General features: G+C 27.0%; 1 protein-coding gene and 1 long non-coding RNA gene across 4 annotated transcripts in view; one reads left to right on the top strand and one right to left on the bottom strand.

Moving 5' to 3' along the window:
- Positions 1 to 1,199: 1,199 nt before the first annotated feature.
- Positions 1,200 to 10,885, bottom strand: LOC136080746 (uncharacterized). Its single transcript, XR_010638626.1, has 3 exons — positions 10,762 to 10,885; positions 1,641 to 1,727; positions 1,200 to 1,332 (listed from the first exon to the last, which is right to left on the bottom strand). It is a non-coding gene; the product is annotated as an uncharacterized LOC136080746 (long non-coding RNA).
- LOC136080745 (fibrillin-2-like) overlaps positions 4,238 to 18,958 on the top strand; it is a 169,438-nt gene continuing 154,717 nt past the window's right edge. For 2 of the 3 annotated variants that reach the window (XM_065797792.1, XM_065797794.1), the window contains exon 1: positions 4,257 to 4,468. In XM_065797792.1, the coding sequence (XP_065653864.1) occupies positions 4,414 to 4,468 (55 nt within the window). In that variant the 5' untranslated portion in view covers positions 4,257 to 4,413. Of the gene's footprint in view, positions 4,469 to 18,958 lie in introns of all 3 variants that reach the window. The other variant, XM_065797793.1, reaches the window with a different exon arrangement.

Below are 18,958 nucleotides of genomic sequence, written 5' to 3' on the forward strand. Positions count from 1 at the left end.
CTTTAACTAAGTATATCAGAAAGAATGTCGTCGTTAATATTCACTCCACATTGCTGATAGCCATAGAGCTCTGGTACATAAAACTTTTCGTCTGGTATTCCGTGGACATTCGCATGTCGGAATTTTTTAATATTATGGGAATTCTAATCCTCTTTCATTTTATTGAGCTCGAATTGTATTAATTCAGAGCTACTAAACCAAACGTATTCCATTTGGAAATGAACCCTTAAGTCTTAAATCATCATTAAATACCATTCTTTTAAATACCATACTTTTAATACCATTCTTTTAAATACCATACTTATTTTAAATACCATACTAATTACAAAATTTTGAATGTGTGCGACTTGCAACTTGCTAAAGACTTTAAAGACGTAATAAAAAAAGGACTGAAAATACCGCCGAAAAACCGTAATGAAGCAAGAACAATTTATAACATAATCATTTATCAAGCAATAAAATTTTTTGTTTTTAACAATACTTATATTAAAGTACGCTAACAAGCTATATAAATATAGTATTTTGTGTCGCAAGTGCTAACTGTTGGTAAACCTTTGCATTATTTCCACTTTTTGTTAACGGACATCCATGAACAAAAACTAGAGAAATATCTTTTCGAAGCCCTAATGCGGAATGGACGGCCAGCCAGTCAAAAACTGCAAAATATCATTTTATGAAAGATACGCGAGTTCTAGATAATAAAAACACATTATCTACTCATTTGTATTTAAGAGCTTTATAATAAATTTAACAGTAAAAGATGGCAATACCAGTATTGAAGCTATACTCAACAACATCAAGAATAGCTTCGTATGTTGAAATTTTAGATGAGTTTTTATTCCCTCTGCATTTGCTAAATTGCGGTTTTAACAAAAGTATAAAATTATCAATTTTCCATAAAAAACTTTCGTTTGCACAAAATAAATTAGGCATTATATTTGAATTTTTTTGACAACTTCATAAAGGCCATACACTTGTAAACCAAACGTAATTTCTCCAATTACAGGTAAAAATTGCTATATTTTACCTTTAATTTACATTGATCTAATATAGAAAAAAATGAAAAATGTCAAATTAACCTAGGAAGTTATATAAAAATAAGTTAAATTAATCCAGGCTAAAAGTTTACTAAACGACAAATTGACAAATTATATTTGGTGAACCTAATTGATTTATTCATCGGGTAACTATTAACTTACTCTAAAAAAGAATGTTTATCATCAAGAGACGATTTTCTTGATCACTTCTATATCCAATAATTGCAAGGGCATCCATTCCTTCTTCTCTACATAACAGATTAGTTAAAGAGTCATCTGTAACTGCAAACAAAATCTAGAAAAATTATATTAATTCAATATAAAATTAATACATTATTTAATAGTTACATTCTATTTTCAATTAAGATCATTTAGACTATTTATAATTTATATACATTTTTATTTGTCATAGCAATACCAAAAAAAATAAAACATTTCTCCTTATTTAAAAAAAAAATTTTAATTTGAAGATTCATCTAGAGACTTCGGACAACACCTTACTGCGGCTGATATGTCATTTACCATAAGTTTATAAACCCAAGGGGAAAAAAAAAGGTGCCGAGCCACCATTCAAAATAGATGCTGCAATTAAATGGCCTATACCTGCAACACCAAGAATACCACATGATGGTACATAGCCTACCAAATTATTGCCAGTAAAGAACTTGATTTTAATTGATTTTAAAGCTTCTAAAACACAAAAAAATAAGTCCTGTAATGAAAAAGCAACTAAAATACTAAAAGCATTAATTTAATTTAAGCTGGTTGATCTACAGCATCAATATTCTATTATATGCAGTAAATTTATATTATAGTAATTTAGTATAGTATATAAAAGTTATTTATATAATATTAGAAGGAAACGCCTAGTGTATTATCTTAAACAAACTAATTGCAGATTATAATTCATTATAATTGTTAAATTGTTTTTTTATTTTAGAGTTTTAGAAAACAAAATAGTGTTTCTCTTTCCAAAAAATTACCACAGGATAAAATGATTAGATATAAAAAATAAAAATAAAAACTAATTGAAAGACTAAATAAACAAAGTGGCAACACTATTGGTTCATAAAAAGTTGTTAATCTTACTTAGCCTTACTTTTAACAAAAAAATTAACTCCTTAGCCTTTCATTTATTATATATATGATATATGACCTTATTAACAAACCTACATATATTTTAAACCTGAATAGAATTCTTTAGACACTCCACCTGTATCCATCGCAGGCTCTCCAACAAATGAAAACTTGTATAACTTATTAATTTTGTTCTCGTTCTAACTATTACTAAAAAATTCGTGAAAGTCTTCAAATTTAAATTGACGACAAACATTTATCCTGACATTGCCACCTTGTCTATCACTGAGCTGTTTTATTAAAACTTGAATCTTTTTTTTAAGATCATTTATATTTTCAGGTTTATCAAAATCTTGTTCTTTTTCACAACTGTTACTTAAATCAGTTGAGTCATCAGAATCAAACAATTATACCATTTGTTTTTCTTTCTTTTTTAACAGTTATCTGCATGTTGTTCAAGCACTGAAAAAAGAAACCTAGGATTACATGAAGGAAAAAGACCTCAGTTGACCTCTAAACTTGATTGACTGGCTGTTTGTTGTGAAGAAATATTTTAAGAGCTTTTACAGATTTACTGTCAACAACACCAAAAAAAGAAAATGACTGATTGCTTTCAATAGATACTTTTTCTGGAAAATTTTCACTCCAAGATAATAATTTGACAAAGAGCTTTTATTGAAATATTCATTGTGAAGTTGCAAACAGGAGTTATCTAAATCCGATATAAAGGTGTCATTATTTAAATTATTGATTTCTTTATTTTCTTGATTTAAAATACTTTGCATACATAAATATAAGTCTATATTTGAAAATAGTTTGTTTAAACTTGCTTTAAACTTTTCAACTGTCTGAACATACTCAGCATTTTTTATCAGGATATAGTAATAAAATTGGTAATGATTACGTTTGCCAGATGTCCGGCTTTTACGAAGGAGAACAGTAAAAATTTTTATTTTCACAGGTTTGGCGCTGTATTCTCCTCTGTAAAAGCCGGACGTCTGGCAACCCTAGTTATGATCTGCATGTTTTCTACTACCGCTTTCAAAAACTGACTTTGCATTACCTTGGCCTGGGACATATATAGACAATTTACTTTCTCTCATAATGTTAATTTCATCTTTACTATTTTTCTTTTATTATAACAACATTTATTGTAACATTCTCAATAGAACGTTCTTTTTCAGAGAGTCATTGGAAATTATTGTTGCAAAAGATTTTCTTTTGAATCTAGATGTCCTCTCAACAGTTTTATATTTTTGAAATTCTCTATGAGCAAGTTTTTCATTAATGCGATTATTTACTTCCCCTTCTTCTTTAACCTTTTTCTTATTTCCACAGAATGTACAGAGATTGTCCTCAAGAATACGATTAGCTCCACATGAGACACAGTATGATGCCATCTTTATAAATGTTAGCACTTGACAAAGTGAAAATGTCGTGATTATATTTCTAGATTTTAAACAAAAAAAGCGATTTGAAAAATATTTCTGGATTTAAATATATTTTCCAAAATGAAATATATTTCGCGATTTAAACAATATTTCGCGATTAAAAATAAACATTTCTGGATTTAAAATATATGTTCCGATTTGAGATATATTTTTGGATTTAAAATATATTTTGCGATTTAAAATATACATCTCCGGATTTTTAAATATATTTTGGGGTGTACAATATACAATTTTGGGTTTAAAATATATTTTGCGATTTAAAATAAATTTCTGGATTTAAAATATATTTTTTTTGATTTGAAAGATATTTTTTTGATGAGCTTTCTCGGCTTCCATAATTTACTAACTTTAGTATTTAATAGTTTAATTATTACTAACTTAATAAAGACGACCATATATCATCGTAAATATACTTCCATGGTTCTATTTTTTTATTAATTCATATGGTTTTATAAAATTTAAAAGCACCTTTATAAATAAGTTGATTTTTGTAAAAAAGTAGCTAAACAATAATTTATTATAAAAAATTTTTCTTTTAATAAACTAATGAGCTTCGGTTTTATGAAGAGAACAAAAATTTATGAACAATATAAGAAATTAAAATCTTTAAACTAAAATGAAATTATAAACAGATTAACATGCTGTTGTCTAAGCTGTTGTCATGAGTAATTCTTTTTTGTTAATTAAAACCATTTCAAAACAAAGATTGATAAAAGATACAGTATAATTAAATTATTATCATGAGTCAAACTTATTATAAATGGATATATTTTAGTTTAACTTTGGTTAATTTTTGTAAAGAAGTTTTAGCAAAATGTTAACTTTATTTTAAAGTTTAAAATATCAAAATGAAATCTCTGGTTTTCGTTTTGCAGCATTTAATATTTTATAATTTCTTTTTCGGTAAGTAAATATGTTTTAATTTATTAGTAGTAAATCTCAGTAAAAAGTATCTCATTAAATAAAAAAATAAAAAAATTATATTCGTTCATATAAATTTAATAAAAATCTTTTTGTAAACTAAATTTCTTAACTTTTTCGAACACAGTGTAGCCAGACTACACAACAACACTATGTTTTTTGTGAGTTTTTATTCCATTCATGTAAGCGCTAGCTACCGTCGCAACAGTGATTTTAACAACTTTGATGTCTATTCTTCATCAGCCTAATCTACTGCTGGCTATGATACCTTATAGCTGAACAAAATAGAAATCCTAATGCCGAAAAAAAGCAGAAAAATAGGCGTAATTTGCGTGCTGTGGGATTAATTGAGACTGATTTGACTAGGGCAAGAGTTGATTATTAAATAACTTCTTAACTCATCAATTTGCTACACACCTAAATAAATTTATTTAGTAATGTCTAGCAAAAATAACAAGCTTGCATGCGTTTTCTCTTTTTTATGCTTCTTAATGTTTATATATTTACTTTTTAAGATTTACTGATCCAAGAAGTTTAACAATGTTGGTGCAATTCTTTTAGTGAAACTCAAAGTAAATATTATAAAAAATAGTTTAATATTTACGACCATGATCATTTGCTAAAATAAATTTATATTTCAAATTATAAAATAGGTACATTAAATTTCATTTTGTTGATGACTTTTACTAATCCAAAAATTTCCATTATTTCCATTATTTCTATTTTCATTTCTAATTCAAGACATCAATTCAAGTCGATTGCCTCTAAAAATTCGTTGATCCAAGATCAAGACCGTAAAAATGTACCGTAAAAAATTTGTAGAACAACTTATGTAATGTGATGAATAAAGAAATTTCCATGAAAGAGCTTTTCTTTGAAACAAAAAATCTAAACTTTAAAAGTTGGAAATTATATTTTTAAAACAACATAGGTCAATGATAATAATAAAAACAAAATTAGGAATTCTTTCGCACATTTGACATTTTTATTTTTTAGATGATCAAAATTTATTTTTTCAGTAAATTATTTGTGTTTGTGAAATGAAACACTTCTACATATCTAATTTCTTCGAACTATATTTGAGTTATGCAATATTTTGCGAACGATTTAGGTATAACAACTTCATTAAAAAACAATGTATCACAACCTCTAAAATATTTATTGTAAGCTAAATGACACCTAATAATTGACCAATTAAAAAATCTTTAAAGCACCATATGACTCAATCACAACAAAAGATTTTTTATAATTTGTCTTCAGTGACTCTCAAAATTCTCAATTACATATCGTGGTCCCTATTTATTTAACAAGTTAGTTTCCAGAAACGAATCACTATTAAACTTAAACAACGAACAGTCTCTGAAAAAAAAAGCTAAAAACTACAATAATCAAATTAAACAACTGTAAGGATTTTTTTTAAATTTTAATAAATAAATAAACAAATGTAACTTAACTTTTAATACAAATCGATAAAAAAAAAAACAATATTAATAACAAGGTATATATGTAACACATACATATATACCACGTATGCAACTGATTTTTTATGTGTATTACACGTCTAAGAAATAGGTACTCGATGACAAGACTGACTTAAGTCTTGTCATCGAGTTATTTGTAGTCATAGAAAACTTCTGCGAGTTTCTATGACTACAAATAAGTAGTTCTTTTTGTCAATCTTTCACAAATTTTGTTTTTATCATTTTTGTACACAAACATTATTTTGAAATGTGGTAAATAAACTTATAGTGAAACATCTAAACTCTCCTCTAAAAAATCAGCAGATTTATTTTTATTTATTTTATATTTTATTTTAATTGGAGTAATATAGAGATATATTTCTCGGATTATTTTTACTTACACGTTATTATATTGTTGTAATTGGTATTTATTTTATTCATGTCTCGGAGTTGTAAGCAACTATATTTTTATTTACCTCGTATATTTCGAATTTTATATTTATGATTTAAATTTGTATATCTTTACTGTCAATCTGTGATTGGTTACTTGTAATTACTTTGTAGTTGTAAAATAAACATGTATAGAAAAAAAAAATGCTTTGTTGTAATAGTTATTGTAAATATATAAGTTTAGGTTTAGCCCTATACTCTATATTAAAATAGTTTATTGATTGGTATCAACCATTAACATTTTTTTATATGCTAATAGGGTTTTTCAATTAATTAATGCAGAAAAGGCATAGTCAGGTTCATTTCAAAACATACTTTAAATTTGTGACCCCGTCAATTTGAGGGGTCACAAATTTTATATGGTTACTATAATGTAATTTTTATTATAATGTATTTATTGTTATATATGTAATTATTATTATTAATGTAGTTATTGTTAGAATATTATTATAGTTATTATAATATTGTTATTTTTATTTTATATTTTATTTTATATTTTTATTTTATATATTTTTATTTTGTATTTTATATTATTAGTTTATTATTTTATATTTATAATTATTATAGTATTATTATTATTATAATGTTATTATTGGTATATATTATTATTATTAATTATTAATGTAATTATTATTATAATATATAATAATTGTAAACAATTTGTTAACTCAAATGAAGCATTTTCATCAAATTTGTTAAATATTACATGTGGAGTTCCTCAAGGATCCATATTAGGACCTCTTCTTTTCCTTATCTATATTAATGATCTATACAAAGCCTCGGATTTAATAACAATTATGTTTGCTGATGACACTCATTTATTAATGTCACACAAATGCACTCCTACTCTATTTCATTGCGTGAACATCGAGTTAATCAAAATATCTGACTGGTTTAAGACTAAAAAATTATCTCTAAACATTGATAAAACTAAATGGATTCTTTTCCATCCTCTTATCAAAAAACATAAATTGCTAATTAACATGCCTCATCTTGTTATTGACAATATACATATTACACAAGTAACAGTAACCAACTTTCTAGGTGTTTGTATAGATGAAAATCTTACATGGAAAAATCATATTAAAAACTTTTCAAGTAAAATTGCAAAAAGTAAAGGAATATTGTACAAAGCAAGAAATGTTTTAAATAAACATACTTTAATACAATTATATCACTCATTTATTCATTGTCACATAAACTATGCAAACATTGCTTGGGTTAGTATAAAGAAAAATAAACTTAAACCTCTTTATTGTCAGCAGAAGCGTGTAGCACGTCTTATATATTTTAAAGACCGTTATACTCATGCCAATTCTCTATTATTTGAAATGAAAGTTTTTAATATATATGAGCTTAACATTTTTAATATTTTATTTGTTTTATGTTTAAATGTAAAACCAATTCAACTTCTATTTCTTTTCATAATTTGTATTCATCAAAAGATAAAAATAAATACATTTTAAGCAGAGATAATTTTATTAAGCAGCCCAATTTTCAAACAAATCTTTTTAAATTTTGTATTCCCGTGTTCTTTTACTATTATTTAATAACGATCATTATTTATATATATATATATATATATATATATATATATATATATATATATATATATATATATATATATATATATATATATATATATATATATATATATTATTATTATTATTATTATAATTATTATTATTATATATTTGTATTTTAAATATTGTAACGAAATGCTTTTTAAAATGTAATAAAAAGAACAAAACAAAAAAAACAAAAAAAAATAATGCCCAATTTTATTTACAGTTGATATGCATGTTAAAGTTTTAAAAAACGTTGTCAATTCACTGATAACTTTTGATATAAAAAATATATGAGAAAATGATTTAAAATGTATCTATATTTTTTATCTTTTTGATTAACAAAGTTTAAGTCTATTGTACCGAACTAAACAATTTTAAATTGTAGAAATCAAAAACTAGGCTTATTTTAAAAAATTATAAAATATATTTCGCAATAATATAAGTAACATTTGAAATTGTTGCTTATCAATATTGTCAATGGTGATTTAAAATTTTATAAAATTTTTAATACTCTAAATGCTTTTTAAATAAATATGATGTATATTGTTCTAAAGCCTTTACATTACATTAAAAGTAATAATTTCCTATGTTATAATGTATTGGGTAATTAATATTACTGTTTTGCATCATTCAATTAAGCTTTTTCTTTGTACTTTTGTCACACTCTGACCCACTGTGCAGTGGTGATCACTATTTCATAATTCATGTTAAGTTTTTTTATTCTCTCACATTTTCCATATAGAAAGGTTCCATTTACTTGACTCCCAAGGTTCCCTGATCACGTAAAGTTTTTATTCTTCTATATTTTTTATCTAAAGAAATTTTTTGACTCATAATCAAATAAAGTTTTTTATTCTCCATAGATGGTAAATCTAAAGAGGTTCCTTGAATTGCTATGTGAACACAGACTTATCAAAAGATATTAAAGATATTAAACATAAGATAAAAACCGCAACTTATTTCTCAATAAACAATTACAGACTGGACATTGACATTAAATGTTTTGCGTTAAAAATCACTTTCTTGTTTCTAGGAAATCTTGGAAGATGTAATGATGTAAAATGGTTTCACGACACTGAGCAATTAATGTGAATACAACATGAAAAAACTCTTGAAATGCTTTATATTCTCTTTAATAATAACATCGTCAGGAGTGCAATCAGAACATGCAACAAGTTAACGACAAAGTATTTGAGAACATATTAATATAAAGGGTTAAGAAAAAGTCATCATTATTATGAATAAAACCGTTCAACTTAATTACAGAGTTTTTATTGAGGAAAACTAAAATCAGCAATAGAGAGCATAATCGTAAACCCGTTATCTACAGTTAAAGAAAATTATTTTTTCAACCATAGACAATGGACAAACCTTTTAGATAATGAAAGTTATCATGTTTATCTATGTTCTAGATAGTTACTAACTTTTAGTTAACTTAGTCTCTGGCAAACTGGCTCAATATATTTTACCGGCGAGGCAAATAACTCATAGGCCCTCTCAACATACATATATTGCTAAGATAGCCCGGTCCGCAAATTTACAAAAAAATAAAAGCTATAAAATGAAGACTAAAAATCACAAACTAATCAATTTATAATGAACTAAAAAAATACAGAGTGATGTGCAAAAATTATAGCAATAACTTTTCTTTATGAAATTTGCTCATATCAGATGACAAAGATGCATATCCTTGAATGATTGTATCACAATCAAGGCTTTCATATAGACTTTTCTTGACAGACATCAACATATATAAATTAAAGTGGTCATTCGACAGAATTTCGCAATCTCTTCATGATTAACTCTAACTTTGAAAAGGAACTTTCAAATTTATCTGTGTTACAGAAATAAAACAGATATTCTTATGCAAGTTGCGAATTTCAAAATATTTTCTTTTCGTTTTTGTGCTCAGATTTTGACATAATGAATGTGATCTGAATACATTGAATATGAATGAATACAATTAAAAATAGCGGATTAATTTACAAACTAAAAACTAAAATCAAAATCAAAACTAAACCTTGATTTTTTTGTTTAAAAGTTAAAAAATCAGTTTTCCAACTGTTTAGACTAATTCTAAAGTCGTTAAGATTTATTCAGTATTGAGTAAATTGAACAAAAGAAATTCTCTCTTCTACAGTTCTTTATTTCTTTAATAAAATGCTTTTACTTTTGTAACTTTAAAATGTTAAGAAACTTTCTTCCATTTTTTTTCAATAACGTTAAAATTTTAAAAATGTAAGAATTGCTTTTTATGAAAATGCAACAATTACTGAAAGTAATTGTTGGATTTTTAAAATTTTAACGTGATCAAGTTTTGATAAAATAGCTTGCTAATAAATATGCTTTATATGTGTATAAATTATAGGAAGAATTTTATGACGTGTAACATTTTTTAGGAGGGAGAGTTTAACCTCCTATTGTATAAGGCATTTTTGAAAACATGGAAAAATCCATTAACGGAAAATCCATCATAGAAAAATCCATCATGGAAATATCTATCACGGAAAAAACCAGCATGGAAAAATCCGTCATGGAAAAATCTATAATGGAAAAATCTGTTATGGAAAATCCATTATTAAATGATAAAAGACCTAATGTTAACTAAAAATAACTAAAAGACCTATAAAAATATGTACCTTTTTAATAACCAGCAGCTATTTGCATTACATAAAATTGTGTTATTAAGAGAGAGCAATATAGAGAGAGTGTCAAAAACAAGATTTTTAGGAGGTTTTAAGTTTTTTTTTCTTTTTTAAATATAATTAAAAACTAAACGTTTCAATAAAATTATTACCAAACAATGTTGTTAGAAAAAAGTATGACACATAACTTAGTTCGTACCATGGCAAATTAATAATGTACTTTTACTAGACATAGAGCATAGCTATAAATAAAGATTTTCACAGTCTACCATATGTTGTCTATAAATCTTCAAAAACAGTCGTAAACTTATGCTTGTTGTTAAGACAAAAAAAGCAGCATCAATTTTAAAAACACACTAGAATCTGTTTGAGAACTGCTGAAAAATATATTGATTGACCATAATCAATTATTGATAGACGATATTTTTTTATATTACAGTATATCAGTTATATATACAATATATCAATTATTATTAGACAATATAAAATTATTGATAGACAATAATCAAGTGCAACGTCAAGTGAGCTCAACTTAACTTTGAATAGATTATTATGCATTTTACGCTATGCAAGATCAAAAAAAAAAAAAAAAGAAAACATACCAGAGGGACCCGCAATTCCTAACTTCGCCACTGAATTAGGTCTAACTTCAAACTAAAACATTATTCAAATTTGATAGGGATTAAAACTAGAGTTAAACAAAAACACAGAAAACAAATTTAAAATCGTTAATCTTTATCTTTTTTCCCTGGTATATATTCTTGAAATTAATTTAAGGGGCCCACCGACTAGGTAGCCCCCTTCATATAATACAATGTACACCTGATTGTCTTAATAAATATTATTCGAAATTAATTTTATTGACATTCTGGCTAACAATCCAGATTTAAAATTTTTCTTAAAAGATCAACATTCGGCAGTAGTCTTTAAAATGTGGATCCCCAACAATGAAATATAGACCCTGGGTTCATGTTAGGAAACAGAGCATATTTTAGTTAGTTTTATAACCTCAAATAGCTACAATTAAGTAGATCATAGATACCATTCAAAACAACTTCCAAGTTAATTTAAACTACTAAGTTTATTTTACATATTAATAAAGTATTAATGATAAAAAAAATACATATGCAGTTCAAAGACATTACTTTTTAAAAAAATATTACAATCATAACAAATCAAGAGATTAGTATAACGAGCAATAAAGAAGCATCAGTAAAATATTGGATAGTAAGACTAGAAAGCAAGACTATGCGATTAGGCTTATTCTTGATTATTAAGAACTTAGTTAGATAACTATTTTAATCACTTTTTAATAGCCAATTACAGTCTGCTCCTCTGACTTTCAATCGGTAAGCCAACAGTTTTCAAAAATAAAATGAATATCCTTGCTATCAATACCTGCATGTGACACTTCAGCTCGCTGAATACAAGGTCCTTGACAATGTATCCATGTATCAGTTGAACAAAGATATAATTTGCCACAATACAAATACAACCGTTGGTAAGTGCTGATGCAGATTTCTTTCGATATTTTCAGAGGCTAATTAGCGACATTTAGTTGTCTTGCGTATTCCCTTACTTCCTTTAGTTTAATCAGTTTTTTATCGTGGATACAGTAAATATAAACTTTGACTTTTTTTGTGTGTCAATAGTATAACATATTCCCACAATATTAAAGTTTTTTATGGAATATTTTTTGCCAGTATTTTCAGTCTATTCCGAAAATAGCGCTCTCTATCGAGACTGGCAGTGGCATTTTTTCTGATACATTCTCATGTGCATTTGATGTCTAGTTCTTCATTTTGTCTAGTACTTCATTTTGTGTGACTGGTTCTAGCTCTTGATTAGATCTCTGTTCCATAGATATTGAAATATCACCCGCATTTATTTGTTCTGACAAGTTTAAAATCACTGTGACTTAGTCAATAATCTGCTCGTCAATTCTGTGTTGCGTGTATCTTTATCTAGCTATCAAATGTAATCACTGTATTATTATCTGCTTTTTGGCCAAAATTTTTACGGCTTTCCGGCGATTGGTTTTCCGGGTTTTGTCAACGTTGCACATTTTCTCTAGTGTTATTGCCTTTATGGTGTTGGGAAATCAAAACTTCCTCTAATAGACTGTAGAAACAATCAACTTTTACTTTAAATCCAATTATTCCTTGCATTCAAATTTTTAAACCACTTTTCTTCTTCCCATTTATTTGAATGCCTAAACCTGTGTTTTAATTTATTCTTTTCACAAAATTGATAAACTAAATGTCTTATATCCAAAGAAGTTAAACCTAACAATTTTTATTTCATTTCAAAGGTTTGAGACAAGACAAGTTCATCTTTTTGATTACTAGCCAAAACTGTGCTGCGTCTTAAACTCATCTCAACTCCAGCCCTATTAATGACTTTCTTTCATAGAGCTTTTTCTATTACTTAATTTTAAGTTTAGTATATTTAATTTTAATTTAAAGTTTGTAATTCTTTTTTAAAAAAACCTTTTTTTTACTAGCTAGTGACTTTTTTATTTGAATTTTGTTGAGCCTAAAGGCAAAATAAAATTCAAAAAAATAATTTGTTTTATAATCTTTTTTTTCACTTGACCAGAACATTTCATTAAGTAGCAAGTCAATATAAATAAAATTTTAAATCGATATTTTTTATATATATTAAAATGTAGAAATTTTATATCGGCAAAAATAAATGACGAGTCAAGCGAGAATGAGTTTTAATTAATGGAACTAAGGATGATAGCTCCATTGAGCAGCGACCATGATAGAATTTGCATAAAAGAAAAATATATTCAACTTTAATGATAACGATAGAACCTTTAGGTACGCCAGACTTTAATACAACTTTAATAAACAATGATCGAACCTTTAGGTACCCCAGAAGTTACTGGAAATAAAGAAGACTGTTGGCCTTCAAGGATGATTTTAATAAAGCGGATATAAAAAAATCCCGTGATAATCCTAAATATTTTCCCAAATATGTAATAAATCCCAAATACAATACAACTTTACGGAGAAGGCCAACATGTTGAATTTTGTTGAAGGCTTTAGAAATGTTGAGAGCATTTGTCTTAGTATTTCCGCCTCCATTTATATCACGTTAAAATCTTTCAGTCACAGCAGTTTGTAAATCTGTCCTAGAGCGAGAGGGTTGAAAACCGTATTGATTATCTAACACTAAGTTATGTGACTCAAGATGGGTTGTGAGAAATTTTTTAATCAAAAACTCAAAGATTTTGCTAATAACAGGAAGAAGACTGATCGGACGATAACTGGAGGTGTTAGAATGTTTACCGAGTTTTTGAAATTATGAAAAACAGATACAATTTTCCAGCAAGCAGCAAAATTAGACTCAGTCAAGCATTATCACTCGAACATTAGCACTCGAACTAAAAGGAGTTGAACTAGAAGGAAGTTCTAAGCAAATAGTACTATCTTATCCTTTGGAGAGGTAATAAGATCAGTCCCATGAATGAGAGATGAAATGTTAGACCTACCCTTGTTAATGACGCAGTTAAAGGTTTTCAAAAAGTCTCTAGAGCCTAACTTCTGAAATATGGGGTTGTCCATAAATTACGTCGCGCTCTTGGGGAAGGGGAGGAGTTAGCAGTTTTGTGACATCTTGTACGGATATTGTTACTAAAGTGTTACAACTTTGTGACATAGGTAAGGGAGGAGGTCAAAAATGATCAAAAATCGCGTGACGTAATTTACTGAAACTCCTAAGATGCTAGATTTAGTGAACTGAGAATAATGGAGCTTAACATCCGACAGCACCTTTTTACATCGATTTTTCGCAATTATAAATAATTATCTTTTTATTGTAAATTTTTATAATCAATGCGTATGAATCAATGCGTAGGTATACCCATTAGCCAAGCATGTGACCATTAGAGCCTAATGGATATTTAAATTATTAATGTACATAAGTAATTAGTTAAGTCATACGTTTAACACACGTTAAAGAGACAACCTTTTTTCTTTTAGGGAAAAAGATTTTGCATTCAAATTTTTATTTTCTTCAAAATTAATTAACATGGCGAGGGTCTTAATAAGCTGTGGATGGTCTGGAAAGAATGTTTTAAAAAAACCTATTAGAAAATTAATGAAGAAAAAAATTAATAAGTCTGCCGTTATTACCCTTTTTTTTTTATTATATTATTTATTTATAGAAGTTTACAATTTTACAATAAGAAGTTATAAAGTATTGAAAATTTATTAGTAGCTCAAAAAAAAAATTTGAGAGATCCTTATTTTTCTACCACTTACTAAAAGTTATTGAAATAAAATTACTATATAAAAAATGAGTATAGAACTGGTCGGTGTGGTATAAACTCGTATTATACGGTTCATAATAAGTTCATTATTTCAAATATATATTAAAGTCTGATTTTTAATTTTTTAATAGTTTTTATACCGATTGAAACTAATCAACACATTTCAAACGGGTATTCTAAACATTACTTATAATACCCGCTTTAGATACTAATATCCAAACCGCTGATAAATAGCGGTTCGCACAACTACTGCCAAAGCGTGTAATAATTTTTCAATAAAATTATACTATTTTTTTACTGATAACTTTAAAAGGTAGACAATATGTATAGTTTTTCTATCGCTTACTAAACAATATTGAAGTAAGGAATAAGTATAAAAATAAACTTACCAAGACCCGTATTTTACGGGAACGGACAGCTAATTTTCTTAAATAAAGAATTTAACTTTATGGGTCAATTTTATCTCTACCATCTTAAAGTCCTCCAAGACAACTTTGTGGTCCTGATTCTAACGTCAGGTTTTTTGATTTTGAAGCAGGCGCTCTAACCATTGACCCACTAATATTTTGAAATAACTAAATAAAATGTCTGTTCTTTGTTTTGCCAAAAATTGTTTTTGTGTTAAAAATGAAATAAACTCTTAAAATGAAATAAGTTATTAAAGATAACCACCATGAACGAAAATATTCTTCTCATACATTTTGATGCACATGGTCTTTACGAATTCTATTGAAATTTCTATTGGAAATCAAGTTTTTATGAAAAATTTACTATTTTCTAGAGAAACTTAAATAGTTATTTGAAAATTTTTATATAAAGTAATTTTTCAATGGAAAAATAAAGAAAAGAGTAAAAGAAAGTGAACCATCGTGATGAGGTTTTTATTAATATAAAGATTAATACATTTGTATCATACTTTGTTTTGGCATCAAAATCAAATATATATATTTTTTTGTCTTCTTTTTATTGAGTTATTTTTATCTTGTGTAGTACCGCTTCATTTGTTCATAACTTTATATTATGTTAGTTGTCTCGCATGCTTTACATTACTGATATTAAATATGTTACAGTTTCATCACTACAGCTTCGTCAATAACACAGAAGACACAGTCATTTAAATTAAGGTTAAACAGAATCGCTTTTTTTTTTCTGCAGACATTTTTTTGGCTTGAAAAAGCAGAGTAAGATTAAAACTTTCAAATTTGCTATTGACATGTAAGTTGCCATGGGCAAAAAGTTTTATGCTGAGTTGAGAAAAACATAAGTTTTAATGTTGTACAAACAAAATAAAACCTTTTTTGTTCAATAGCATTTTTCTTATTGAAATAGAAAAGAGCCTTTTCAAAATCAGAACAAAGCGCTTTGCACCATTTACGTATCATATCTATATACATGCTCGTACCATTGGGGTGGATGGGGTAGTTTTTTTACCAAACTCTCTTGTTTCATGTATGTGTTTTTAAAAAAATCAAGCAAGATTATTATTTCAAGCGATATATTTTAGTAGAAAATTCTAAACTGCCTTTTTTTCAAAATTGACCTCCCCGCCTCCTTTAAATTTTCGCGTTACGGGTCTAAACCATATTAAAGTATGGTTTAGAGAATGTATATCTGAATTGATATTAATTACTTAAACAGGATTTTTTTTTTTCCACTGGGAAGAGATTATGATATAATATAAGTTTTATCAATAAAAATAAAGTCTAATTAAGAACAGTTTAAAAAATTTTCGTCAACTTCTTTCATGTTTTGGGCAGGGGAAGCAAAAATTTTCGGATTTTTTTGTTTCCAAGCTCCAATCAACGGCATTTTTTGTAAAACATCCTTATTTGATATAAATATACAATTGTTTAGAGTTTTCTGCATTCCTAGAAGTTAGTCATTTCAAAAACCAAAAAATGCTGGTTCCGCCCCTGACAAGCACTCTTAACAAAGAAGCTTAGCAAGTCTTTTTGGAGACATTGGAATGCAAAATATCAATAGTTTATCACAAAAAAAGGCATGGAACTGTATATAAATGTTGTGTCCTTAACTGCACAAAAAAATGGCATGTAACCATCTTAACGAACTAGCTAAAGAATTTATAAAAAGTAATACTTTGATTAATGTAAATCAATTAGAAGCAGGTGTACGGCAGGGAGATATTGTCACCACTAGAGTTAACAATCACCTCCTTTTTTTGTAAACTATCAAGTTGATGGTACTTTAAATGTGTTAGTGCATGCTGGGAGAGAAGATGGAATGTCAATGTCAAAAATGATAAGAGAAAATAAGGAATGCGTACATCCTTTTACAAAAACTGTACATCCTTTTACTTCCATTTCGAGGAGATTTACCAATGTGCCACATCATATTCTCATTTTACAAGATTCGACAGTGGTATATTGATACTTCTAAAAAGTATAATAATTGGAATTTTCAACACTCTGCCTGACATAACTGGGTACAGAATTTCTAAATCTGAACTTTATTTTCCGTTTAAGGCATTTAACAGGGAAGGTTTCATGAACACACTTGCAGAGTTATGACTATAATGGGTATAAAAAAAATCATGAATTACAGGTGAAAAGTTGGAGTACTCAGTGTTGAGTGGATGCAGGAAGTTTTTAATGTTCGCCATGGCTCAGCAAGCTATCAGAAACATAAATACGAAAGTGCCATCGAAGGTTACCAAACAATTACTGATAAATCAATATCACTCTTTTCAACATCCTTTAAATTTAGAAGGTTCTTTAAGTATAATATGTAATTTTTTTTTGACTTAATACTATATGGGAGACCGGGGCTAGTTGGCAGCAGGGGTAAGTTGAGGAGCTGCGTTTATCATTAGAGCCTTTCATTAGAAAGTGACACAAATTACAAGAACCTTCCTAATTGACTATTTCATCATTCACTATAGTATTGTCAGGATTCGCGCATGCGCATGGGAAATATTAGAATTTATGTGTTTTTTGGACAAAAACGTAACTTTTGGAACATCGCTTCCTTTTTACATTACAAAGAAAATAGTTAGTCGTATGAAAAATAATTATTGTAAAAGTTACAGCCGCAATTGGTTTACTATATCCAGATAAAAAGGCTTTCGAGGTAAGTTTGCAAAATTTTCACGGGGTAAGTTAGCTCCTAGCATTTGCTATGGAAAAAAATATTTTCTAAAATTAATTTTTTTTTTTTTTTTGATTTTTAACAATATTGAAAAAATTTATTCTCACAAAAAATAAAAATAATTTTTTTTTTTTTTTACATAAAAAGTGGGCTACTGTTATGAGTGTTATACGTACTAATATTTTGGTAATAGCTGAAACTAAATTAAGTTTTTGGTTTAAATTTGTTGGCAAAATTAATAGTAAAAATATTTCTATTAATTTTGTACTTAATAGTACATTATTAATCATTTTTTTATAGTTTGCGCTAACTTACCCCGTGGTGGTGTAAGTTAGCACTATTTTTTTTTTTTTTTGAGGGCCCGGGAAGGCCCCGAGAATTTTCTTTTAAATGAACGCAAATTTTATAATTATTTTCTGTTACCCAAATTCATACTTTTTGAGACTGCACTTTAATATTAAAAAAAAAATGAGCTGTTAGGGCTACAGAATTCAGTAACAGAAAAGTAAAAAAAGAAAAGTAAAAACCGAGCCATTTAGCCCCGGTCTCCCCTACCAGTAAAACTTCCTAGTTCCAGATGGTTTTAATAAAAAGTTTTATAACTCGCTTATTATAGCTGATTTATAAATTTTTTTTTAATTAATAAACGTCTAAATAAGACAAATCAAACGCTTTAAAAAAACATTTATATAAAATATTGCAATCGTGAATAAAAAATAACACGGATTTGCAGTAAAAAAACTAAAAACTGAAACCAAAAAAAAGTAAACTTAAGTAACTTTTGAGCAGAATTTTATGCCAATTACTTTAATAAAAAATAAATATGATATTAGCATTTGAAATGATTATAAAAAAGAAAAAAATTAGCCACCAGCAATGACAAAAAAAAAAAAAAAAAAAAAATAGAGACACTTGCCTCCTTTGAATACGGGTATTTATTATTCTATGTGCATAAAGTTAACCCA

This window comes from Hydra vulgaris, chromosome 05, assembly GCF_038396675.1.
Source record: "Hydra vulgaris chromosome 05, alternate assembly HydraT2T_AEP".
Classification (NCBI taxonomy): Eukaryota; Metazoa; Cnidaria; class Hydrozoa; order Anthoathecata; family Hydridae; genus Hydra; species Hydra vulgaris.